This window comes from Heptranchias perlo, chromosome 40, assembly GCF_035084215.1.
Source record: "Heptranchias perlo isolate sHepPer1 chromosome 40, sHepPer1.hap1, whole genome shotgun sequence".
Classification (NCBI taxonomy): Eukaryota; Metazoa; Chordata; class Chondrichthyes; order Hexanchiformes; family Hexanchidae; genus Heptranchias; species Heptranchias perlo.
The window spans coordinates 7,035,547-7,063,319 of record NC_090364.1 but is presented as its reverse complement, the minus strand read 5'-3'; the positions used below and the strand labels follow the sequence as shown (position 1 = coordinate 7,063,319).

Below are 27,773 nucleotides of genomic sequence, written 5' to 3'. Positions count from 1 at the left end.
AGTTAGGATGGAGGGGGTCCCTCTGAGTGTGTCAGTGTTTGCAGGGGTTGTGCGATATGCGGGGGTGGGGGGGTCTCTGGTAGCATGTTTGTGTTTGCAGGGGGGTGGGGCCAGAAGTATGTCAATATTTACAAAGGGCTTTTGCAGTGGATTGGTGTGGGATCTATCAATAGGTTCAGGTGTTCCCAGCAGTGTGTCAGTACTTGCAGGGAGTCCCCCCATACAGTAAAGTTTGGTATAACACTGGGCTTAATCAGTCTGTGTATAACTAAGAGGTGGCAAAAGGGGAGATCTCTGCATTCCTCCAATTCTGGTCTCGTGCAATCTCCACCATTGGCGGCCGTGCCTTCAGCTGCCTAGGCTCTAAGCTGTGGAATTCCCTCCCTAAACCTCACCACCTTTCTCGCCTCCTTTAAGACGCTCCTTAAAACCTATCTCATTGACCAGGCTTATCTGTCCTAATATCTCCTTATGTGGCTGGGTGTCAAATTTTGCTTGATAAAGCTCCTTGGAATGTTTTACTACATTAAAGGCATTGAGAGAGAATCATCCCCCCCCCCAAAAAAAAAAGTTGTCAATCTGTTTGGGATCAGAGATAAAATTTCTCCGCCAATTTTAATATAGTTTCTTTTATTTTTGGAAGTTCAGATTAGATTACAATTATGCCTCCTGAAAAATCTGCGTTACTTTAAATCTTTCTTTAAAAGGTTGCGTTGCTCTTTAATTATTATGCAAAGGGAGCGTTACTTTCACGCGTTATAAGACTTTTTTTCTCTCCCTCTCTCTCCACACACACGCACACACACGGCTCCCAGAAATATATTCAGCGATTGTGCAATTGCAAGGGGATTTTTGCAATGAAATCACTAGACTCCACCCAGTTAACCAAAGCAGTCAGGATCTTTAAAAAGCTTGTAGCGACACGAGCCTGGGCTCAGAGAGAAAGCAGAACTGGAGATCGGCCTCACACCTCTGCTCAGTTCACCATGCACACACTGGAAGCACCGCAGTAAGTACTGTCTACACCAAACCCATCCCCATCCCCAGCCTGCTAAACTCACTGCTTCTACTGAGATTAAACAAACATGAAAATGTTTAACCAAAATAAAACTTTTTAAAAAAAGTTTGAAACTTTTTTTTTTAAGTTTGAAACTTTTTTAATACTCATCTAGTTCTCTCACGTTAGAATCAAGGCGACTTTGAGTCAGTACAAGTGCCCCCCTCCACCCAAGCTACTTAACTTGATATCAACCTTCTCTGGAGTTGTAAACTTTTTATTTCGGTGTGGATAAGTAGCTGCAAACGATTTCTTAAATGGCAAATGGAGTTGAGGAATCTGGGTTTGTGGTGGTGTTTGTGCTTTAGGAATAGAATACGATTTTACCGATAAATTTATAGTGTTTTTAAAAAAAAGTGAATTAGCCGTTTTATTGCGTGGGATGTAAAGAAAATGGATCCAGTACATTCAAGCTTTAAAAAAAACCTGGAACGATTTAAAGTATTAGGAGGCCAGAAAAAATGTTGATTTTTAACCCTTTGACAGATTGCTGTAGCATGACAGGCACTGCATATATGTATAGTACAGATATGTCTTCCTATAAATGTATGTGGGAAGTTGGTTTCTTAGCTGTGACAGTTTTAAGTAAATAAGTCAACCCAAATCGGGGGCATGATGTGTAAAATGTATCAATGTCACAAGTGGTTCCCCCCTCCCCCCCCCCCCCATTCCACAGTTTTGTGAAGCTTTGTTCGAGGGTGCACATCACGAACAGAAGCAGGGTCACAAAATTGTGTTTAATCGTTAAACAATTCTCATTTTAAGCATCCTTCTATGCAATCTTACTGAAGTATTTCTTATTTTACACTAACACTCAGCTGAAGGGAGAGAGAGACAAATGTGATTAGCAACCACACTCCTAACACTGTCAAACTTGAGGTCATGCCAAGTATTGGCTGACGGCTGTGAGATAAGAAAACAATGCTTTCTGTCACACACAGACACACTATATTTGTGTCTATATATATATAATATAACATCCATTAATAAGCTACATCAAAACGATAATGCTTCACGATAATTAATTACTGCTTTGGTCTGGAGAGACTTGTTATCTTGTTATGTAGGCGAATGCAACAGCCATTCTATGCCGGCAACGTCCCACAAACAGCAACGAGCTGAATGACCAGTTATTCTGCTTTTTGACGACGTTTGCCGAGGGAGAAATGCAGGCCGGGGCACTGGGAGAACTCTCTGCTCTATAAATGTTTTGTTGCTTATTATTAATGCTTGCTAATATAAATAGACACCTATTTGCATATGTTTTTATTTTTTTGTGGCGATTGCTGTTTATAACTTGCTGCGCAGTCATGAATAAGTTGCATTGCTTTTCCTTCTAACTAGACAGAAGGCAGTTTGATTATTTCTGTTTCTGTCCCTGCTGCGCTTTGTAATGTAAAAAATGTTAAGTGCAAAATTCACACTGAAGAAGAGGGGAGAGATGGAGGTGGAGTGGGGGGGTGTTGTAGCTCCCCCTCATGGTTAAGTTGTGGACTGCATTGTACTGAACCTGACAGACCTGTCGTCTCGGGTTCAGTGCCCGACCTCAGCCAGGCAGTTATAGGGGTTAGTGGCCTTAGTGCCTCTCGGGAGAAAAAAAAATCAGGCAGCATGCCTGCCATCAATCGCCATCCAGCGACTCCTGACGGAAAGCGGATGTCGGGTGAGGAGGGCAAGTGGGGCCATGCTCCATCGAGGCTCACTCATGAAGCATGGCCACTCGGATGAGGTGCTGATAACCTGTAGCAAGAGTCGGTGCCTTCAGGCGAGGAGGGGTGGGGAGGGCGGGGGAAGATCTTGGGGGTAGAAAGGGTGGAGGGGGACCGTTTCTTAAAATGACCGAGCTTTGATTTTGGGCAATCTGTTGCCAGTCCTGAGTTAGGACTCGAAAATAAGTTGCCAAAAATATCGTCACAAAAATGAGGGATGTTTATAAAGAAAGAATTTGTAATTGTACAGCGCCTTTCACATAAAACAACGACTTGCATTCATATATTGTTGTTTTATGTCCCTTTGGCCCCACCACCACTTGCAATGCATCAGTCTTCAGTCCCTGGATGAGAGGGAAGGTGTGTAACAACAACAACTTGCATTTATATAGCGCCTTTAACGTAGTAAAACATCCCAAGGCCCTTCACAGGAGCGATTATCAAACATAATTTGACACTGAGCCAAGTAAGGAGATATTAGGGCAGGTGAACAAAAGCTTGGTTAAAGAGGTAGATTTTAAGGAGCGTCTTAAAGGAGGAGAGAGAGGCGGAGAGGCTTAGGGAGGGAATTCCAGAGCTTAGGGCTTAAGCAGCTGAAGGCACGGCCGCCAATGGTGGAGCGATTAAAATCGGGGATGCGCAAGAGGCAAGAATTGGAGGTGTGCAGAGATTTCGGAGGGTTGTAGGGCCGGAGGAGGTTAAAGAGACAGGTTACCAAGCACCCAAACATCTCAACTCGGTCCTTGATCCAGCTACAACAAAAGGGTTGATAGCGCAATTGAACCAACTTTATTCCAGAAATTTCTAGCGATGAATGCTATGATGGAGCATTTGCGAAATGCACAAAGCCTTTCTTAATTGATGTATATGAAAACCCTCTTAATTTATTCCTCAATCCTCTCCGTACCCATCCCCCACCACCACCACCAACCTCAAGGTGTTCCTGGGCTTTGCACTGTCTCCAACCAAAATGGCAGGCAACCTCCTCCCACACCTCCAACAACACAACTCCAAACTGGCCACTGGGAGGCACCCACGAGCAATCCAGGGGTGACTCCAATTTCAGAGAGGCTCTTGGCCATGCTCATTGCAGCTGAGTTCAGAAACTCAAATGAAGTTGGGGAAATTGTCCCCCCATCCCACAGCTCCATGTTACTGCACGCTGGTGCTGCAATGGGCTGCCTCAAAGGAATTGATGAAATTGGCCTTGCCTGGCGCTTTGTCTTTCGATTGATAGAGCCTGTTCCTGCTCAGTGTTTGCCACAGAGGGGGTCTCATCCCATATCCAGGAAGATTGAACATGCAGGATATTCACCAATTGAAAAGTATGAATAAACAATTGGTGAAACTTCTCCTATTGTAGTTTCTAATGCGTTCGAATTGTATTATGACACAATGTACCCTGTACTTCTGGTCACCTGAACAGAATGCCACTTCTCTAATGCAACCACTTTTTGGCTACCCCAAATTACTCACATTGAAGGCAATCTAAAATTGCCTCCACAAAACAGTTACTTGCATATTCTATATTACGGCCTCCTCCTGCAGCTGTTTCCCATGGTACTGTACAATGTAACGCAGTGTACAGTTACAGGCACCTGCATGAAGGGCTTCTTCAGCCAATTGTCTGGGTTATAATCCTGGAATTTCCCACCAAATGATATTGTGGGAGCACCATCAGTCCGTGGCCTGTAGTGTTTCAAGGAGAAGATCCATTACTGCCTTCTCAGGGCAAGTAAGGTGGACAATAAATGTGACCTTGCCAACAACGCCCACATCCTGAAGAAAAATAATTTAAGAAGAAAGAAAACTGGGCCCAGTCCTGTGGGTGTCAGTGGGACAGGTTGGATTGTATTGTTCTAAATGACAAATTATTCCACGTTTTTTAATTTCCTGTCGTTTGACAGATGCAGTTTAGAGTGAAGGGCACTGGGGGAGGGAGAGAGACAAAACCAAACTACCCACTGAACAATTGAGTTAACGGAGTGAAGAGGGAGACATAGAAATGGTTGGTGCTTTTCTTACTTGACCTGGTTTTCAGGGCGGTCACTCTGATACCTAAATGTAGCATGGCCAAGCTACAGGAATTGTTGTGTAGGCAAATGCTGCAATAAGATCCCACAAATGGAAATGAAATGAATGCCTGGGGTGATGTTTGAAGGAGGAATGTTGGCCAAAACACTGGGAGGACTCCCTGCTCTTCTTTAAATACTGTCATGGGATCTATTAATAGGTCCACCTGAATCTCCAGCACAAGCAGACAGGGTGAAGGTCTCAGTTGGAGGATGGCACCTTCAACGTTGCCCTGGATTGTCAGCCTAGGTTATGTGCTCAAATCTTGGGGCGAGGCTTGAACCCACAGCTTTCTGACCTCCAAGAGTGCAGCCAGCTGAGGCAATAATATATGGCACCCTTGGTGGCTCAGTGGCAGAATGCGCTACCTATCTGATACAGACCAGACAGGCGCCAGGCTCGATGGCAGGTCGGAGTTATCGGATCTCGCGTGGTGGGATGGTAAGGGTGCTACAATTGGCGTTGGTGCCCCATGAGCAGGGAAGGGAAAAAATAAATCAGCCTGGGTTCCTGCTCCTGATGTGCTAAACTGGTGACTACTGGAATACATGTGGACAAGAGTGAGGGCATCAGCGTCAGCTACATTGCCCCCCATGAATGACCAGCTGGTACACCCTGTGCTCACATACAAAGACTGACCACTCGAGTGCAGTATAGCAGGGTGACCATGTGCCCATAGGACCATAACTAGCAATGTCTTCAGCGGAAGAGGAAAAGAAAGATTGTTTCCATATTGGGCCACGGATACCTCACAGAGGAGTCTGCGGTGCCACAACAGAGGAGCCCTCTGTGAGAAGTATGGCTTTTTTGTACAGAATTCAAGTATAATTTATTTATTACATTTTTGTTTTTTCTGATTTTCTCCCGAAGGCACAAACTCGGTGCTGGCATCCATTTCCATGGACACGTGGTGCGTCAACGTCCCATGTTCTGCTGAATTCAAACCTTAAATTCTCTGGTCCTGCGCTGTTGCATTTGTGGTTGGGGGGGGGGGGGGTAGGCTAGGCTATCCAGTGTAGTCCATGGCCCTTTTCCATCACGAGACCATGCTAGATGCTGGCCGTGGCTCAGTCGGTAACACTCTCGCCTCTGAGTCAGAAGGTCGTGGGTTCTAAGCCCCACTCCAGAGACTCGAGCACTTAATCCAGGCTGACACTCCCAGTGCAGCACTGAGGGAGTGCTACACTGTTGGAAGTGCCGTCTTTTGGTTGAGATGTTAAACCGAGGTCCCTTCTGCCCTCTCAGGTGGACCTAAAAGATCCCATGGCGCTATTCGAAGAAGAGTTCTCCCCGGTGTCCTGGCCAATATTTATCCATCAACCAACGCAATTAAAAATAGATTATCTGGTCATTTATCTCACTGCTGTTTGTGGGACCTTGCTGTGCGCAAATTGGCTGCTGCGTTTCCTACAACAGTCACTACACTTCAAAAGTACTGTAAAGCACTTTGGGACATCCTGAGGTGGTGAAAGGGGCTATATAAATGCAAGTTCTTTCTTTCTATTCCACCGGATGCCCATCTCTCTGAAACTAGGGAACGTTGAATGGCTCAGTTTAACCTTCTAACTTGGATGGTGGAGGGCAAAGTGCAACCCATGTGGCGTTCCAAGTCTGTGTGGGCCAAGAAAAATCATGAGGTGAATCAGATGCATGTATAATAGAATTAAGCATTGCAGGCGATGTGTGTTGGAGACTTGAGGCTTGTTTCAGTTGTTTTTCATTTCCAGAATATTAAAAACAAATCCAGAATTGTAATGAAGTAAAACTAATTGTATTGGGTTCAATCACCTTAAAAAAAAAGTCACATTTTCTACTTTCATTAATTTCTTTTGTGCCCATCGAGGTGAGGGACGGGAAATGGGGCAGTTTCTGCTGCAGACACCCAGTGTCAGCTGGGAGCACGCCCAGGTCTGGCATTGTGCAGTTTGAAGCAGAGTTAAACTCCCTCTACTCTGCCCCAACCGTTGTGTTGAAATTCCCGTTGTTGCTAAATTTAATGGCTATTAAGCGGTGTTTCCCTTTTCATGGACGTCTACTTTTTCAGTAAGATTGGTGACGACTGGAATTTCAGTGTGAATGCATCTCGGCTGCAACCTTACAAGTGCGCTCCCTACTGCACCAGTGTGATAGTTATCTATTTCCCACACCAGCCTTCCTGCGGCCCCTCTGAGTGAGATGGGCAATTTGGTACCGATCAGTGCTGAATTGGCAGATGCTCACGCCCACTGGCCACGGGTTTTCGGGGCTGGCCAAACTCATTTCATGTCTGACCCTTACAGCCAGCAGACGGAGGGAAGACTCTAATCCCAACAGTCTTTGCTTGGTAAGGGATTGGTGAAACGTTGGAAAGTCCACAACATGCTAACGTGCTCTCTCAGATATTTCCCTCTCCCCACTCCACCCTTCTTTCCTTAATCTGGGAATGAGGTGGCATGTGTGCGGTAATGGAAGCAGCATTGGCCTATTCATAAAATCTCTTGTGCTAAAGCTTTAAACTGAAGCCCTAACTTGCAACGTCATTGGGTTTGCGTTGTTCAGATAGGAGGGCAGGAAATTGGATCTTACTTGGTGCGGAGAGACTAGAGAAGCCGGGATTGTTCTCCTTAGAGCAGAGAAGGTTAAGGGGAGATTTGATAGAGGTGTTCAAAATGATGAGGGGTTTTGATAGAGTAAATAAGGAGAAACTGTTTCCAGTGGTAGAAGGTAACCAGAGGACTCAGATTTAAGGTAATTGGCAAAAGAACCAGAGTGGAGATGAGGAGAATTTTTTAAAGCAGAGTTGTTACAATCTGCAATGCACTGCCTGAAATGCGATTCTGCATCTCACAATGAGTCAAAATCGCAGAGAAGTCTCTTTATGTAAAGTCATGGCGTTTACATCTGATGTTCCACTGGGAAAGGCAATTTAAATGGACGAGGGGGCAGAGCTGCAGGTTGGGTCTGGTGCTGATGGGGTTAAGTGAATATTAAATGCAAGTTGCATTTTCATGTTTGCGAATTGATGCAGGTCAGAATCTTAATATTCTCAAAGCAGCAACTCTCCACCTTGATGCACAGTGTTTGCCACAAGTTTTTGTTATGACCTGGAATGTACTGCCTGAAAGGGTGATGGACGCAGATTCAGTAGTAACTTTCAAAAGGGAATTGGATAAATACTTGAAAAGGAAACATTTGCAAGTCTTTGGGGAAAAACAGGGGAGTGTGAGGCTAATTGGGTAGCTCTTTCAAAGAGCTGGCACAGGCACAATGGGCCAAATGGCCTCCTTCTGTGCTATATGATTCTATTCTATGACTCTGGATAATTGTCTAGTAACTCTTCCTGCCCCCCATCCCTTCTCTTGTTTTCTCACTTCTTCTGCTGAAGGTATTGGCAATCCTCACTCACCTGGCAGTTGTGAATCTGGACAGCGAGTGTTGACAGCATTTGACCCTTGAGGGCATCGCACTTGTCACCTGTGCCCACCACAGGGCCAACTGTACCCCATACCATCCTCCCGGCTCGGATCAGCACCGACTGGGCGTTGAATCGGGGAACTTTCCTAGTCTGGGAGGCTCGGTATCACGTTGGGAACTGTATTCGCTCAAGGCCGTTGTGGGAGACCTGAAACTAATCCTGAATGGGATTGGCCTGTATTGAACAAATCAGAACCACACGCTAGGCCACACCAAATGGGGGCAGCAGTTGGAATTGTTTTGATTTTAAAGGGTTGCTGACGAATAAATCATGGGCATGGAGGAGGTCACCGTACATGTTGGCTCCCCCACTGGGACCATCTCCTGCGATACCCATTCCCCCAGTACAGTAATAATCTTCTTCAGTCTTATTTCCTCCATGAGTGTCGCGATGGGCTCAGCATCGAAAGCCACTTGTGGCGAAGCATTGTCGGATGAGACATTAAACCGAGGCCCCATCTGCCCCTCTCAGGTGGACGTCAAAGTTCACACGGCACTATTTCAAAAAAAGAGCAAGGGAGTTCTCCGGTGTCCTGGCCAATATTTACCCCCTCAACCAACGTGACTAAAAAATCAGATTATCTGGTCATTTATCACATTGCTGTTTGTGGGATCTTGCTGTACGCAAATTGGCTGCCTATGTTACAACAATGACTACACTTCGAAGAAGTACTTGATTGGCTGTAAAGCGCTTTGGGACGTACTGAGGTCGTGAAAGGCGCTATATAAATGCAAGTTCTTTCTTTGGGTCCAAAGTGTCTCGTTTGATGACAACAGACTGATGGCTTTGTTTTTCCAACCCTCTTGTCGTAAAAATTAAATGATCAATTTGTGGAATGCTGCAGGTGCCCAGGCAATGGGAAAATGCATCACCCACTATGGAGCCAAAGCTCCCCCACCTCCACCCCCAGTGCCTAATAGGGCTGGATGTTGAACACAGCTTTTGGAACAGGCTATTTCAGGAATTGAAACATCCCAGAGCACTGACATCAGCCTCTCCGGAAGATCGCTCTACTTTGGAGTGGGTCTGAGGTGGACCCCATAATTTCTTGCTGTTGCTGACTTTCTAATATTCTTTTATTTTTTCCTTCTCTCTAGGATTGAAACGCCACAGATTTCTCTAGTAAGTATGAATCATTTTAAGAACCTCTTTTCACTGAATTGTTTACAGATTTTTATCCTGAAATGGTTTGTTCAGACTTGCTAACTTTACTGTATTAAAACAGAAATAAATCTGAATTTCATAAGTTCTACTGGGAAATATCTGTACACTGACTGGTGTCTCTTGCATATCCTCCAGGAAGATATCGATACATTAGCTGGTGTCTCTCATGTCCCTCATGACTGGTATATCCCACATCACCCTCAGGAAGGTACCTGTACACTGACCGGTATATCTCACATCTCCCTGAGGATGGTAACTCTACACTTACTGGTGTATCTCACATCTCCCTCAGAGAGGTACCTGTACACCGACTGGTGTATCTCACATCTCCCTCAGAGAGGTATCGCTACACCGACTGGTGTATCTCACATCTCCCTCAGGATGGTAACTCTACACTGACTGGTGTATCTCACATCTCCCTCAGGATGGTAACTCTACACCGACTGGTGTATCTCACATCTCCCTCAGGATGGTAACTCTACACTGACTGGTGTATCTCACATCTCCCTCAGGATGGTAACTCTACACCGACTGGTGTATCTCACATCTCCCTCAGAGAGGTACCTGTACACCGACTGGTGTATCTCACATCTCCCTCAGAGAGGTACCTGTACACCGACTGGTGTATCTCACATCTCCCTCAGAGAGGTATCGCTACACCGACTGGTGTATCTCACATCTCCCTCAGGATGGTAACTCTACACTGACTGGTGTATCTCACATCTCCCTCAGGATGGTAACTCTACACCGACTGGTGTATCTCACATCTCCCTCAGGATGGTAACTCTACACTGACTGGTGTATCTCACATCTCCCTCAGGATGGTAACTCTACACTGACTGGTGTATCTCACATCTCCCTCAGGATGGTAACTCTACACCGACTGGTGTATCTCACATCTCCCTCAGGATGGTAACTCTACACTGACTGGTGTATCTCACATCTCCCTCAGGATGGTAACTCTACACTGACTGGTGTATCTCACATCTCCCTCAGAGAGGTATCTCTACACTGACTGGTGTATCTCACATTTCCCTCAGGATGGTAACTCTACACCGACTGGTGTATCTCACATCTCCCTCAGGATGGTAACTCTACACCGACTGGTGTATCTCACATCTCCCTCAGAGAGGTATCGCTACACCGACTGGTGTATCTCACATCTCCCTCAGGATGGTAACTCTACACTGACTGGTGTATCTCACATCTCCCTCAGGATGGTAACTCTACACCGACTGGTGTATCTCACATCTCCCTCAGGATGGTAACTCTACACTGACTGGTGTATCTCACATCTCCCTCAGAGAGGTATCTCTACACTGACTGGTGTATCTCACATTTCCCTCAGGATGGTAACTCTACACTGACTGGTGTCTCTCACACTGGTTCCTATTTTTCTTCTTTAAAACTGCTGAGTAAAAAACAGCCTGGCAAGGGGATATTTTGTACAGAATGTTTCCCTGCGTGCCCCACCTCCTCCACAGCCTGACTTTGCACAGATGTAGTTAATGCCCAGTTAATGTACAGTTAGCTTTCTGAGAGACTCTATAAATGTACTTCCTGAGAGAGAGACTGAGAGACCACAGTCATTGTACACATATCACTGAGGGGTTCCAGTCAGTGTACAGATATCACCCTGACTAAGGGATTGAGAGACACCAGCCAGTTTACAGGTTGATAGATTTTTGTTATGTAAGGGTATTAAGGGTTACAGAACCAAGGCAGGTAGATGGAGTTAAGATACAGATCAGCCGTGATCTAATTGATTGGTGGAACAGGCTCAAGGGGCTGAATGGCCTGTCCTGTTCCTATGATCCTATATATTAAAAAAAAACTCCCATGATATTGGAATTAAGACTCGTCACCAACGACTCCTTTAAATCATTCCGACCCAGGATCTCAAAACTATGGAACTCCTTCCCTCCCTCAATTCCTTCCTTCACCCTACAATCTTCAGCCTTTTCAAACCCACTCTTGGCAGTGCCTGAAAACAACTTGCAGGTTACCTCATCTATTCTTTTTCACCTTTGGTTCTACATCTGTGGACCTTGGCCCTTCACCCAGGTCTCTGAGTACAGTGTACTGTGGTCCTTGGGTGCGTGTGGGCAGCGAGACTGTCAAACTGAGATCCAGGTGGAGGGGAAGCTTTTCCTCTACCCAAGCCGTCAGCGGTGTCGATCGGAATGATTTGCAATGTCCCCTACACAATCAATCTCTCAATTCGTCACAGCTGCTCTTTGGTGCCTTCCAGACAACATCTGGATTTACAACATTATAAATTGATGGGCTAGACACTGGCCTTTCTCCTCTAGCACCTGGGATTCAATTGAGGTCCAACTGATGGGACGAAAGTCTCCTCTGCTGGCTATCGAATCCTTTTAACATTTTAAATGCCTTGATCAGATCACCCCTCAATCTTCTATATGCAAAAGAGAATACAAGCCAGGTTTATGCCACCTGTCCTCATAATTTAACCCTCTAGGTCCCGTTATCATTCTGGTGAATCTGCGCTGTACTCCCTCCAAAGCCAATATATCGTTCCTGAGGTTACATGGAGAGACTGGAGAAGCTGGGATTGTTCTCCTTAGAGCAGAGAAGGTTAAGGGGAGATTTAATAGAGGTGCTCAGAATCATGAAGGGTTTTGATAGAGTAAATAAGGAGAAACTGTTTCGGCTGGCAGTTTTAAGGTAATTGGCAAAAGAACCAGAGAGGGGAGATGAGGAGACATTTTTTTTCGCAGCGAGTTGTTATGATCTGGAATTCACTGCCTGAAAGGGTGGTGGAGCAATAGTAACTTTCAAAAGGGAATTGGATAAATACTTGAAGGGGACAAATTTGCAGGGTTATGGGGCAAGAGCAGGGGGAGTGGGACTAATTGGATAACTCTTTCAAACGTCTGACTGGCAGGACGATGACCCCTTGCTTCCTAGGCAAACCTGAGTGCAAAAATTCCCTCTTGGCCCCACCTAAACACGGGTGGGCCCAGGCTAAACACTGTAAGGCATAGGGCCATGGCTGAAGCAGGTGCCATGCATGATTGAACAGGCTGCAACTCGCTGTGAGCTGACACTCAATACTGCAGAGGGACTGAGGCACCGGCCTGGGAAGGGAGGCCAGGGGAGACTCTGTATTCAAATTATTTGCACACTCCACTTGGTAATCTCCCCACGTGCGTCCGCACTGTGGGCCCTGGAGTGGCAGATAAAGTGTGTGAAGTGTCTCATGCAAAACACAAAGAGGAAACAGATGTGAGCTCGAGTTAACCCTCTCAGCCACCGTCCACCTGAGTTGCCACAAGCAGTTGCTTGTCAGAGCAGGCCTCCAAAATAACGAAATAACCAAGATGCTTGCTCACTTGTATTTAGAATGAAACATTACACCGATGCCTTCTGTGGAAAAATTCAAATAAGTTGGCTTCACGCCAGACTGTCAATGTGAGCATTGCCTGAGCTGTGGTTTTGCAAAATGTTTCATTTGTCTTTTGTTTTTTTTGTTAGTGTTCTTGCCTTACCTCTAGGCCGACACTCCCAGTGCAGTACTGAAGGAGTGCTGCACTGTCAGAGGTGCCGTCTTTCGATGAGACGTCAAATCGAGGCCCCCATGCCCTCTCAGGTGGATGTAAAAGATCCCACGTCCACTATTTCGAAGAAGAGCAGTGAAGTTCACCCCGGTGTCCTGGCCAATATTTGTCCCTCAACCAACATCACTAAAAAAAAAGATTCTCCTGTCATTTATTTCATTGCTGTTTGTGGGACCTTGCTGTGCACAAATTGGCTGCCCCGTTTCCTACATTACAACTTCTAAAAGTAATTCATTGACTGTGAAGTGCTTTGGAGCATCCTCAAGATATGAAAGGAGCTTTATAAATGCAAGTTTGTTGTTTCTTTCTATGTTTCTGGGCTGGGAAGGGGAGAAAGGAGCATTCTCTCTCCTACTGCATGTCACGGGAAGTCTAAAAGTTGAGGAGGACCGTGTGAAAATGGAGTGTGTGTTAAATGACTCTTTGACCTGTTCTGTTTCTTCTCTGCAGTATCCTGACACAGTGACATACGAAACAGACACGTACAGCAAACACACGGCAGCTTTCTGTTCATACTATGTCACCGAGCCAGAACAGCCTGCAGGTGAGTGTCACGGCTACTTGGGTGTTGGATGGAGGTTGAATGTGGCCGTATTTTCTCTCACTACCGGCTACTGGACCCTGTGTATCATCTCTCTCTGCGCTGTCGAGTGTTTAGCCACCAACCCCTTCCCCACTGAGAGGTCATCCCAGAACTAAGGAGACGCTAATGTGGGCTCTGCCGTTTTGGAATGCTAGACTCCAGTGCTGTACTCAGACAACACAAGGACCTCTTGAATTTTAGTTGTTTTTAATCAATCTTCAGAATGTGGGCGTCGCTGGCGAGGCCGGCATTTATTGCCCATCTTGCCCTTGAGAAGGTGGTGGTGAGCCGCCATCTTGAACCGCTGCAGTCCATGTGGTGAAGGTGCTCCCACAATTAGGAAGGGAGTTCCAGGATTTTGACCCAGTGACGATGAAGGAACGGCCGATATATGTCCAAGTCTGAATGGTGAGTGACTTGGAGGGGAACTTGGAGGTGGTGTTGTTCCCATGCACCTGCTGCCCTTGTCCTTTTAGGTGGTGGAGGTCGCGGGTTTGGGAGGTGCTGTCGAAGGAGCCTTGGCGAGTTGCTGCAGTGCGTCCTGTGGATTGCACACACTGCAGCCACTGTGCACCGGTGGTGGAGGGAGTGGGTGTTTTAAGCTGGTGGATGAGATTCTGATCAAGCAGAGACTGCTTTGTCCTGGAAGGTGTCGAGCTTCCTGAGTGTTGTTACAGCTGCGCTCATCCAGGCAAGCATAGGGTATTTCATCACAGAACTGACTTGTGCCTTGTAGATGGTAGGGAGTCGGGAGATGAGCCACTCGTTACATAATACCCAGCCTCTGACCTGCTGTAGTAGCCACGACATTTATGTGCTGTTTCATTTGAGTTTTTGGTCAACGGTGACCCCTAGGATGTTGATGGTGGGGAATTCGGTGATGGTAATGCCATTGAATATCAATGTTCTTCAATATAGATATGTTGTAACCTTCTGCTTAAAATATACACACAGTGCTGTATCTCTGTATCTACAATATATACATCCAGTGCTGTATCCCTATATTTATAATATACACACGGTTCTGTATTTATAATATACACACGGTTCTGTATTTATAATATACACAGAGTGCTGTATCCCTGTATTTATAATATACACACGGTTCTGTATTTATAATATACACACGGTTCTGTATTTATAATATACACAGAGTGCTGTATCCCTGTATTTATAATATACACAGAGTTCTGTATCCCTGTATTTATAATATACACAGTGTGCTGTATCCCTGTATTTATAATATACACAGAGTTCTGTATCCCTGTATTTATAATATACATAGAGTTCTGTATCCCTGTATTTATAATATACACAGAGTGCAGTATCCCTGTATTTATAATATACACACAGTGCGGTATCCCTGTATTTATAATATACACAGAGTTCTGTATACCTGTATTTATAATATACACACAGTGCAGTATCCCTGTATTTATAATATACACACCGTGCAGTATCCCTGTATTTATAATATACACAGAGTTCTGTATCCCTGTATTTATAATATACACACAGTGCAGTATCCCTGTGTTGATAAATACTTGGTGCTGCGTTTCAAACTGCGGGAGTGTTTCACTGCATCGTCCCAGGGACCTGGGCTAATTGTGCTCATATTGTAACCTGGATGCTTAGTTACCGACCGCTGTCAGACGCCTTGCTGATAGGTGGATGGCAGGGTTGAGCTTGGGCCACATTTCAGGCCCCTCCCCCACTGGCACCCAGATGTTTACAATCATCTGCTTTCCCTCTCAGCCAGACATTTCAGAGCCAGGGAAGGAAGTGGGAGCAAAGTGAAAGTACAGTATGGTTCCAGAAAGTATGAATCACACCGCCTAACTCTCTACATCTCTGCGTTTAGACCATTACTGGCCTGGCTCTGAACAGCACAGCCTGAGCTACGATCATTTTGACGGCGGGCAGTTCACGCAGCTTCAGAATGTGCCAGTCTCCCACTTGCAGAGTCTGTACCCACAGTTTCCACTGGAAGTCGTCAGCAACCCCGATCTCTCTGTGCCGACTCACACCACCTGCCCACTGGAGGAGGACTACAATCAGGTATGTTGGGGTCAGCAAGGGCCCGCACTGCGCAGATTGCACGGAAAGAGCAATCAGCTGGTCTGTTGTAGGTTTAACAGGATGGCCTGTGTTAGTGGGGGGCGTTTTTTCCCCTCTTCCCCCCCCCCCACTCTCTGTCTCTGAGCTGCTTTTTGCATTGTGCGCAAAGGTTCCTGGGGCACCCTGTGGAAAATCGCAATCTGTTCCCTGCAGACCTGCCAAGAGCTTCGTGTGGGAAGGATACAGCAACACCTAGTGGGTAAAGAGGGAAGTGCAAGCTTAGGGCATTACACATAACGTCCTATAAAGAAGGAACGACTTGCATTTATATAGCGCCTTTCACAACCTCAGGATGTCCCAAAGTGCTTTACAGCCAATGAAGTACTTCTTGGAGTGTAGTCTCTGTTGTAATGTAGGAAATGCGGCAGCCAATTTGCGCACAGCAAGATCCCACAAACAGCAATGAGATATTCACAATCCTATCAAATATAATCTTGCTGCCCTTGAGAGGACCTCAAGAAGATTCCAGGAATCTAAGGTATGAGGAAAGGTTTAGGAAGTTGGGTTTGCTCTCTTTGGAAAAGGGCAGATTGTGAGATCATAGAAAGGTTACAGCATGGAAGGAGGCTATTCGGCCCATCGAGTCCGCGCCGGCTCTATTCACGAGCAATCCAGTTAGTCCCACTCCCCAGTCCTATCCCGGTAGCCCTGCACATTTTTTCGTTTCAAGTACTTATCCAGTTCCCTTTTGAAGGCCATGATTGAATCTGCCTCCGCCACCCCCTCAGGCAGTGCATTCCAGATCCTAACCACTCGCTGTGTAAAAATGTTTTTCCTCATGTCACCTTTGGTTCTTTTGCCAATCATCTTAAATCTATGTCCTCTGGCTCTTGACCCTTCTGCCAATGGGAACAGTTTCTCTTTATCTATTCTGTCTAGACCCTTCATGATTTTGAACACCGTTATCAAATCTCCTCTCAACCTTCTCTGCTCCAAGGAGAACAACCCCAGCTTCTCCAGTCTCTCCATGTAATTTAAGTCCCTCATATCAGTATCATTCTAGTAAATCTCCTCTGCACCCTCTCTAAGGCCTTCACTTCTTTCCTAAAGTGCGGTGCCCAAAACTGGACACAATACTCCAGCTGTGGCCGAACCAGTGTTTTATAAAGGTTCATCATGACTTCCTTGCTTTTGTATTCTATGCCTCTATTTATAAAGCCCTGGATCCCGTATGCTTTTTTAACCGCTTTCTCAACCTGCCTTGCCACCTTCAGCGATTTGTGCACATATACCCCCCAGATCTCTCTGTTCCTCTACCCCTTTTAGAATTGTGCCCTCTAGTTTATATTGCCTCTCCTCATTTTTCCTACCAAAATGCATCACCTCGCATTTTTCTGCGTTATAACCGAAGTTTTTCCGCAAGATAACCTAAGTTTCAAACTTGCAAGAACCAATTTGGTGAAGGGTTGAAGTTAGACAGGAGGAAGTTAGAAGGGAAGTTGAGGAAAACTATTTTGCCTAAAGAGTGATCGGATTGTGGAATAAGCTGCCAGAGAAAGTAAATTGAAGCAACAGCAACTTGTAATTATATAGCGACTTTAACGTAGTAAAACGTCCCAAGGCGCTTCACAGGAGCGATTATCAAACAAAATTTGACACCGAGCCACATAAGGAGATATTAGGACAGGTGACCAAAAGCTTGATCAAAGAGGTAGGTTTTAAGGAGGAGAGAGAGAGTCAGAGGGAATTCCAGAGCTTAGGGCCCAGGCAGCTGAAGGCACGGCCACCAATGGTGAAGCGATTAAAATCGGGGATGCTCAAGAGGCCAGAATTGGAGGAGCGCAGAGATCTCAGAGGGTTGTAGGGCTGGAGGAGGTTACAGAGATAGGGAGGGGCGAGGCCATGGAGGGATTTGAAAACAAGGATGAGAATTTGAAACTCAAGGAGTTGCCGGACCAGGAGCCAATGTAGGTCAGCGAGCACAGGAGTGATGGGTGAACAGGACTTGGTGCGACAGTATAACAGGAATCAAGAGGCAGCAGGATGTGTTGCTAAAGAGACAGAAAGGATTGAGGGATATGGCGAGGGATGGGCAGGGCAGGTGTTAATCTATGGCCTTTCCTTAGTCTGTAGCATTCTTGTATAAGCTTAAACTGTACAAGTCTCTCCGGAAGTTCCTGGCTGCCGATGCTGAAGGCAAACCTCCCACTGCAGACAGGACAATGGAGCAGTGCAGTCGGGAGATTAGCCCTGCAATGTCGGGAGTCAACGGACAGCACAGGTGATATGGGATCCTCTTAACGCTGTAGGTAATAAAAACAAATCTGCCCTTTCTTTTTCTCTCTCTTTCTGTCTCTTTCTTTTTCTTTCTTTCTCTGTCACTTTCTCTTTCGCTTTTTCTTTCTCTCTCCTCTCTCTCTTTACCACATTAATATATTAAAAAAAATCATTTTTAACATACGTGGATTACAGCCGCTGGGATTATTTGTGCCTTGCTGCCGGGATTTTATATGTATGGTTTTGTTCCCCCTTTCCCTCCCTGCCAGGTTTTCCCGATGTTGTACCCCTCGTACCAGGCGTCCAATGACTTATCGAGCCCGTCTGTGTCTGAGGACGATGACTACAACCTCGGCAGTCCTGTGCTGGAGGTTTCCGACAGTGAATTTGACGAGAACATCCCTCCCAGAGAATCCTCGACACACGAAGGAGGTCAGTGGGACCCTGATGACATGTTGAAGTGAAACTTTGGCTAAAAGTGTGTCGGTCGCAGACTGCCTCCGCCCTCCCCCACCCCCCTCCTTGGCGCATCAGTTGGTCGATGCAATGCCTGGGGTGGTACCAGAAAAATCTGAGATCCTTGTATGAACTTAGCAGATCTCAGCTGAGTGGAGTGCTGCAAACTGGCTTTGGTGGCCCGGGGAGAGGAGAAGACACAGCTCTCTTGGTGGCTGGTCCAGTGACCCCTGCTGGAGAATGCCATGCATGAGGGTTTGGATGAGGACGGGATCATGCCCCACCCCTCTCCATGGTGGGTTGGCCTGCCAACACTCACGGATATAGAATGGGCCACTTGAGAGAGGTATCGATGGGCACTTGATGCCCTGTGGAGATGCACCCCAGAGACAGTGCACGTAAAGTACGTTGCTGCTCTGCAGAGAGGTCAGATGCTAAAAAATAGATCTATAAGTTAATACCACAAGCCTTGGGCACCAGTCCTTTAGCCGAAGCTAGATAAGCAAGTGCAGGAGAAATAGAAGGATATGCTGATAGGGTTAGATGAAGAAGGGTGGGAGGAGGCTCGTGTGGAGCATAAACACCAGCATGGACAAGTTGGGCCAAATGGCCTGTTCCTGTGCTGTAGACTCGATGTAAGATGTGTCACCATTGCTCTGAATGCAGCTGCTGCCAATTTCCTGAGTGAGTCACGACCTGCAACAGAGTGGGGGAAAGGAAATCAACATTGTCAATCGATCGGCGCTGATACAACCCCCCACCCTGTGCGTCAGCAGTGACGGAGCTAGGTTCGGCCAACTTAAGGGGGGGTGGGGGTCAAACTTGAGATTTGTCAGGAAGGGGGCCGAGCTGGGATGGCGACTTAACCCGGTCCAAAGGACGAGCCGGGAAAATACTCGGGAATCGCGGGCCGAACCTGGAGCCCCGATGGCAGGTGACGGAGGTTCCTAGGAGCGAAGTGGAGGCAGTTCCCCCAAAGTCGCTTTGGCTGAGCTCAAAATGGGGGAGTGGGAGGGGTGGAGGGGGAGGTCATGACCCCACACTCCCCACCGGCTCTGCCACTGTGCGTTAGTACAGTGTACCCCGCCTTCCTGCCCATTCTGTTTACAGTGACTGTGTTGGCTGCTCCTAATCGCGTGCTCTCTTTGTGACTGGGCTACTGATCCCTTTTCATCCACTCACTCAAATTCTCAGAGTCGCTGCTTGCTGCCGATTTGAATAACACATTTTTATTATGCGAGCAGATCTCCCTTACTGTTGCTCGCAGTAAGTTGGGAAGTTACACGATTTGGCCAAATGCTATACCATGTGACGTACAATGTATTATTCTGCTGATAAGCATGCTGTGAAGGCCACAAAGGCTAATTGCTGCAAATAGGTGACGCTCTGGTCAATTAGAGATGAATTGCTATACGCAAGGAAAGTTTATAGGTTGGCGGATGCTTGTAAATTCCTGGCTGTAGGTCAGAAGGAACAGCATGAAATTTTTGACACTTTGAAGTGTGACGGACTGAAATCTATTTATATATAAATGGGATTACAGTTATTGTCGATGTTTGAGGACTGAATTATGCTATTCAGCCCCTTTTTTATTGCAAGAGAACTATGCATTAGTGGTCTCGCTTATTGTGCTCACTCTGCCCGCCTCAAGTTACCTGGCTCTCCCCCACCCGTTAACTTGCCCATTCTTCTTAAGGGGAACAGATAGGGTGGAGAGAGAGAAACTATTTCTGCTGGTTGGGGATTCTAGGAGTAGGGGGCACAGTCTAAAAATTAGAGCCAGACCTTTCAGGAGCGAGATTAGAAAACATTTCTACACATAAAGGGTGGTAGAAGTTTGGAACTCTCTTCCACAAACGGCAATTGATACTAGCTCAATTGCTAAATTTAAATCTGAGATAGATAGCTTTTTGGCAACCTAAAGGGATATGGGCCAAAGGCAGGGATATGGAGTTAGATCACAGATCAGCCATGATCTTATCAAATGGCGGAGCAGGCACGAGGGGCTGAATGGCCTACTCCTGTTCCTATGTTCTGTGAGATGGTCGGGCTATTTGACTGTGGAGGACCTCACAGCTGATCCTGATCCTGTCCTCACCTGATGTTCATGCACACATACGCTGCTCCATTTTTACTGTGACGTTGCCCCCCACCCCTGCTCTTCCTCACTGGAACAATTCCCGTCTCACTGACCGTCCTGACTGTAATTGCAAAGTCACCTCATTATTTTACCGTTTATATTAATAATGTACATCCGACTTGTTCCAGCTGTGCGGAAGAAGGTGCGTCTCTACCAGTTCCTGCTGGAGCTGCTGAAGGGCGGGGACATGAGGGACTGCGTCTGGTGGGTGGACCGGGAGAAGGGCACCTTCCAGTTCTCCTCCAAGCACAAAGAGCTGCTGGCCCACCGCTGGGGCATGCAGAAGGGGAACCGCAAGAAAATGACCTACCAGAAGATGGCGCGGGCGCTGCGCAACTACGGGAAGACGGGCGAGATCCGCAAGATCAAGAAGAAACTGACCTACCAGTTTGACGGCACGCTCTTGGGCCAGAAAAAGTCGGAATGTAAAACCAACTACATGCCGTAAAGCACAGGCGGGGCCTTTCTGGATTCTTCTATCTTGGACCGACGTTCTTTTGTTTTAGACGGGAGACCCGGTTTTAATGATGTACTTATTGCCTTGTTTTATCGTGTTGTGTTTATTAATCTTTTTCGAGCGTGTTGTTGAAATCGCTGGTGCTGCCGCTTGCCAGTTTCATGGTTGACGCTATCCTGCTTTTCAAGTAGAGCCGTGCAGTGATTTATGGTCATTCAGAAAGCTCAAAGGTTAAAGACAGTTGATTAATCAGAAGGAGATGCCCCTCTCCCCGGTGGGCTAGGGCTAGGGGGGAGGGGAGGGAGGAGGAGGGGGGGCTAGGACCTCGATATTGGAGGGGATTCTGCTAAAGGGAGTAAGTTATGGCGGAGATTATTATAACCTCTGTGCTACCTCTACCAGTCACTTCTCCTCGCTCCTCACTGGCCCTACAACTGAGTCGCTTTCAGGCTGGAGGTCGGTTGTCAGCCAGTTGTAATGATTGGAGACCTCTCGCTGCAAGCAGAGGGGACCTGGAGACATGAGCTTTCACCATCCCCATGGCAGAAGGGGCTGGCTGCGCACAAGGGGCAAATCTAAATGCCAACCCATGGCAGCACAGTCGATCGCAGGGAGGAAGGTGGATCTGACTGGTAAATGGTGCATGAGAGTCAATGTCTGAGGCACAAACTCTTGGCCCTTTTCAGACAAGATCCAATTGGGGCTCTCCTGTGCTCCCCTTTTTCTGTTCAGTATTCTGTTTTTTTTTGTAAAACAAGCTTTTGTTGTGAACTGATAGTTAAAGAGAGCGTTAATCTTTATAAGGCAGGTACACAACCTGGTACCCCCCCCCTGCTCCAGCGAGTAAACTGCCTGAATTTCTCCTTCCGACGGGCAAAATCAGAGGCTGCACCCCACAGAAAGCATTAATTCCAGGTGGCATCGTGCGAAGGGGCACATGGGGGAGGTGGGAAGGGAATGGGGGGGGGGGGGGGGGAAGTGACAGAGAAAATTCTCTTTAAATGTTTTTGAGAAAGTTTGAGATGAATCTGTATATATTTTGAAAGCTGAAAAGAGGGGATGGGGTGGGCTGGGGGGTTGGGCTGGGGGGTGGTGGGGTGGGAACGGAAATGAGACTGGGGTCATGAGACAAGATGCAGAGACCTTGCTGTGAAGACTCTCAGCTGGTATCTGCAGGGTTTCGGGCCTGGAGTCTGTCTTTTGTGTATTGTACATAATGCACGCTGCACCCAGCTGTCTTAAAGCGTGACTATTTCCTTTAATCAAGAATAGAATTTTAAAACTCCGGCCACAAACGCCAGCCTTGATATGCCGCTTGGGACTGCTGAGGCGGGCACCGCCTGGTGCTGGGTGTGCCCTCCCCACCCTTTCCGATCCAGGTGGCCACAGCTCATTCTGTCAAAGCCGGCTGACGTCCTCGGCAACAGGCCAATGCCGGAGTATAATCCGGCTTGAGACGGCGGCTTGACACCTTCCGGTGCTGCCAGCGGCCCCAGTCCGCGGGCGGGATCCCGTCCCGCGGATGTCCTTTCCTTCGCGCGCAGCCCCAAATGTAAATAAATGTAAATATAACGTTACTAACTGAGTCGGGGCATTTGTCTTTAACGAAATTTTAAAAAAAGATTAAAAAATCCCTCTAATTTTCGTAGCGGGAGCTGCTCTTTGTCCGTTCTTTCATTTCTTTTCATTGTTCCCGCTCGGTAGGTTAAACGCACGATTATTTTATTGATTTTTCACCATTGTTTTAATGCACATGATTCACAGGGGGATAGTAGTGTGAGAGAGAGAGAGAGAGCAAGAGAGTGTTTGCTCCCCCTCCTTCAGTCTCTCTTTTATCCCAGTAGATTATGTACAATCTATATATTATCCTCACAAAATCAGGCATGGTGAGGGATTTAGGGCTGGCAACGGTCGGGTAAAAGAATGAAAGAAAGAACTTGCATTTATATAGCGTCTTTCACCACCACCGACGTCCCAAAATGCTTTACAGCCAATGACGTACTTTTTTTTTGAAGTGTAGTCACTGTTGTAATGTAGGAAACGTGGCAGCCAATTTGCACACAGCAAGATCCCACAAACAGCAATGAGATAATGATCTGTTTTAGTGATGTTGGTGGAGGGATAAATATTGGTCAGGACAAGGTTGGCACACTTCTGTGGTTGAGGTGTGGAGATGCCGGTGATGGACTGCGGTGGACAAATGTAAGGAGTCTTACAACACCAGGTTATAGTCCAACAGCTTTATTTGAAATCACAAGCTTTCGGAGCTTTCCTCCTTCGTCAGGTGAGTGAAGGGTTCCATAAAGGCACAGCACATATAGTCAGAGAACAATGCCTGGTGATTACAGATAATCTTTCCAACTGCCCGTTATCATACCTCGGCAGAGAGATAGTCACAGCAATCAAAGGAATGGATGGTGTTCAGACAGAGAAACATTATATCCAAGACTACTGAATACACAAGCAGTCAGATTACAAAGACAGAGAGAGAGGGAGAGACACCTGAAAGGCAGAGAGAGAGAGAGAATGACCAGTTGTATTAAAAACAGATAACTTTTTTTTTCGCTGGTGGGGTTACATGTAGTGTGACATGAACCCAAGATCCCGGTTGAGGCCGTCTTGTTTGGAGTGACTTGTTTGGAGGTACTGGGCTGAATGGCCTCCTCCTGTGCTGTACCTACTAGGATACATGGTAGCATCGCTGGTTGACCTGCGCTCCTATTCCCCCTCAGTGAGGAGACAGCGTCTGCCCCAATGGTGACCTCATCAGGTGGGGTGAACCCCCTTCCTCAGCTTTTACACTGGGCTCGGAGGGAGCTGCTCTTGAAAGGAGGACTTATTCAGCCTGTGAGTGGTTTAGGCATCACAAGATTTGACTGATTTCTTCCCTCCCCGCTCCTCTCTCAAAGGCCTGACTCTCGCTGGGCTGGAAGTCCGCAGGTGCCCACCATTACCTCGCCCAAGATGGTTCTTCATGTGTACAGCGTAGGCACGGAGTGTCGGCAGGCAATTCAACTGTGAAGGGCATCACAGGAGAGCTCATCCCGGCGCAAAGCCTTAGGTGTCACTGGATAGCGATCAAGAGCAAGGCCCATGCCTAGATTGCTCTCCGCCCTACCTAGCCCATGGGTACTGAGACCAATTGTAGCAGGGCGGCTACTACCCCAGGTGAGATCAGCTGATTCAGCCCAAATTGAAGTGGGCGCATTCCTTGCCTGCACAGCTCCTGTTCAGATTGGGACGTGCACTTGCCCGCTAAAGCTGACAGGAGCTTTACTTATTTGTAATAATGAGAGAGTGTGGAGCGTGAAGAGGATTGATCAAACTATCGATTCCAATAGTCCCTGTGCAATTTCTCCTGTCCGAGGTTATCTGCACCTTCCTCTGAAGGAAATGATAGTGGCAGATTAATGAAGGACACTTTGATTCTGGAAAGTCGTTGAGCAAAAACTCCGGGATAATGAAAAGCATGTTTGAGAGAGAGAAAAAAATGTGCTGAAAGGGTGAAAGCTGCTCAGAATAATTTACCAGGCGAGGCACTGGAATTTGAAAGGCAGGCGGCTGCTTGGTGGAGAGAGTTAGGGCAGTGATTTTCAAACTTTATTGAGTGCAGGACCCCCTGCAATTATTGGTACGCTCCCAGGGATCCCCTGAAAATATTGGTACGCCCCTAGGTACCCCCTGAAAATATTGGTATGCCCCTAGGTACCCCCTGAAAATATTGGTACGCCCCTAGGGACCCTCTGAAAATATTGGTACGCCACTAGATACCCCCTGAAAATATTGGTACGCCCCTAGGGACCCTCTGGAAATATTGGTACGCCCCTAAGTACCCCCTGAAAATATTGGTACGCCACTAGATACCCCCTGAAAATATTGGTACGCCCCTAGGGACCCTCTGAAAATATTGGTTCGCCCCTAGGGACCCTCTGAAAATATTGGTACACTCCTGGGGGGGGAGGGGGAAGGAGGAGTTCCTTCTGATCTTTAATGTTACTTGAACTCCTTCCCCCACTACTTTCCCTCCCCAACACCCCTCCCCAGTGCTGGGTTCTAACACCTCTCCCAAGTGGAGCCTCGTCGGTGGATCATTTGACCGCGGTGGGGGGGGGAGGGCACAGGGTATCCGACCTGACCCTGACCCTGACCCTGACCCTGACCCTAACCTTCCACATTGCACACTTTCCAGCAGAAATCACTGCATCCCAGTCAGAATCGGGAACCTGTTGCTGAAATCCACCTCCCTCGACCCGGTCGCACTAACTTAGTATTTTAAAAAAACATCAGAAAGCTCTCGTAATTTGATAAATATTTCGCCCTCACACAAAGTAGCAAAATGTACGAAAGGAGCCAAGGAACCCACCCACCCCACCCCCCCATGGTTTGACCATATTGGATTGAGCGTTAATGATCGTTTTATACAACATATTTCTACAGGAGTGAAGGACCCCCCGTTGCTTTGCCATATTGGAGTATTCAGTGCTGTGTGGGGGTGGTTATCTAAACTCGCACATTAACCCTTTAACCCCATTTGGGCCCAGCGTTCCCCTTTATGACTCCTGACCAGTCCCAGCTCCACCGTTGCTGCCAATGCCTTCTGGTCTCTGGACACTCTATTTGTAATGTAAAAGCATTACAAGATCCTTGGCTTAATAAATGGAGGCATAGAGTACAAAAGCAAGGAAGTTATGCTAAACCTCTATAAATCACTGGTTAGGCCTCAGTATTGCGGCCAATTCCGGGCACCACACTTTAGGAAAGATGTCAAGGCCTTAGAGAGGGTGCAGAGGAGATTCACTAGAATGGTGCTAGGGATGAGAGACTTCAGTTACGTGGAGAGACTGGAGAATCTGGGGTGGTTCTCCTTAGAGCAGAGAAGGTTAAGAGGGGATTTAATAGAGGCGTTTAAAATCATGAAGGGTTTTGATAGAATAAATAAGGAGAAACTGTTTCTACTGGCAGGAGGATCGTTAACCAAAGGACACAGATTTAAGATAATTGGCAAAAGGTGCGAAGAGTAATATTTTTATTCAGCGAGTTGTAATGATCTGAAAGGGCGGTGGAAGCAGATTCAAAAGTAACTTTCAAAGGGGTATTGGATAAATACTTGAAAAGGAAAAAATTGCAGGGCTGTGGAGAAAGAGCAGGGGGAGTGGGATTAATTGGATAGATCTTTCATAGAGCCAGCACAGGCACGATGGGCCGAATGGCCTCCATCTGTGCTGTAAGATTCTATGATCCTATATCGCAGAGGTCCAGGTTAGATCCTGTGTTGTCCTGGGACTTGACCAAAATAAATTCCACAAATCTACAACCTACAGTTGAAGCTGTGGCTGAATCCTCCCACTCCCTGTTCCCCCTTCCCCCAGGGATCCTGTCGTCTGAATGCTGTAAACTGTAGAGATCAGATGTGCAAGATTACGAAGGGGATCGATCCAGCAAATTGCTTATTATGGTGAAGCACTCAAAAACGAAGAGACACGCGTTTAAATATGAGGAGGTTGGGAGTAAGAAGGGCAGTCATCGGGGAATTTTGCACTCAAAGGGAAATAGATTTGTGGCATAGGTCAAGGTGGGTATTGGAATGGACAGGATAAATGGGGTCAAGACATTAGGATGGTTTCTTGAGTGTGGAGAGATTGATGGGTATTGGGGGTCGGTGGGATTGAGGGGTATGGTGGGTCGGAGAGACTGAGGATTATGGTGGGATTGAGGAGCTCGATCCAAGGGATGGAGCACAGAATGACCTCCTTTTCCTAAAAAAAAAATTATATTCTGGACGCAGCTCATCCCAGGGCCTGGAGATTCTGTTCAAACGCCCTGGTCAAGTGACTCCACAAAAATGCAGATTTTACTGAAACAAAATCTTTGCTTCTGAGAAACGTTTTTAAAAGTGGTTTTGAAAAATTTATATTTTGCCTCTTTTACCTTCATTGAAGTCGAGGGTCTGTGCTGGTTTCAATTCAGTTGCTTTCCAGCAGGGGGCAACATTGCACAGGGCTCGGAGTGGGGAAGTATTGAGTATCTGCTGAGGGACAGAGTGTCAGTGGGACGACACTCGTTACATCCAGCACAGGGATGTAGTTAGTGTTAGGGTTGTTATGTGAGGTTATTGAGTCTTTTGAACGTCTCTATTTAAATACAATTCATGTTACTGCGTTTACACCTGTAGTGAGTTTAGAAAGCGCCTTCTCACCTCTCACAGAAACATCTGAAAGCCTTTCGCAGACGTGAATTACTGTGAAGTGCAGTGCGTTATGTAGGCAGCCATGTTGTGCACAGCAAGAGCCCACTAGTGAGGCGAATGTCCAGTTAATCTGTCTTTGATGGTGTTCGTTGAGGGAGGAATGTTGGCCTGGACATCCTTTGAGCTTTGACAGCCACATGAACCAACAGAGCAGACAAACAGGGCCTTGGTTTAACGTCTAATCCAAAGGATAATGCCTCTGACAATGCAGCACCCCTCAATACTGTCAGTCTAGATTGTGTGCTCAAGTCCTGTTGTGGGGTTCAAACCCTCTTCCCCAGAAGGGCTGGAGTGTCGCCCGACTGAGGCAAGTTAAAACAGAATGATTTAACAAGAAAATCCTTTTTCCAATTTTCTCTGCACCTCTCTCATTGGGGGTCCCCAAGCTGCTTGGCACCCGACCCGAGTGGCCACCCTTCGGGATTTGGGAGTATTTGCAGGCTATTCAACTGTGGGGAGCATCACGGCCAATCCTGGCCCTACCTGACACACACACACACACACACACTTTGCAGCT

General features: G+C 46.9%; 1 protein-coding gene across 1 annotated transcript; it reads left to right on the top strand.

Moving 5' to 3' along the window:
- The first annotated feature begins 908 nt into the window (after positions 1 to 908).
- LOC137305622 (transcription factor PU.1-like) lies at positions 909 to 22,653 on the top strand. Its single transcript, XM_067974495.1, has 6 exons — positions 909 to 1,009; positions 9,391 to 9,415; positions 13,489 to 13,582; positions 15,483 to 15,679; positions 18,226 to 18,388; positions 20,681 to 22,653. The coding sequence occupies exons 1-6, from the start codon at positions 987 to 989 to the stop codon at positions 20,998 to 21,000; spliced, it is 822 nt and encodes a 273-aa protein (XP_067830596.1). The 5' UTR covers positions 909 to 986; the 3' UTR covers positions 21,001 to 22,653.
- The last annotated feature ends 5,120 nt before the right edge of the window (positions 22,654 to 27,773 follow it).

Bases quoted from the DNA above. Each gene is read 5' to 3' on its own strand.
- LOC137305622 (XM_067974495.1), top strand. From the start codon at position 987: ATGCACACACTGGAAGCACCGCA. The intron at 9,416-13,488 runs GTAAGTATGAAT...TCTTCTCTGCAG, and splicing joins AAACGCCACAGATTTCTCTA to TATCCTGACACAGTGACATA. The intron at 13,583-15,482 runs GTGAGTGTCACG...CTCTGCGTTTAG, and splicing joins CGAGCCAGAACAGCCTGCAG to ACCATTACTGGCCTGGCTCT.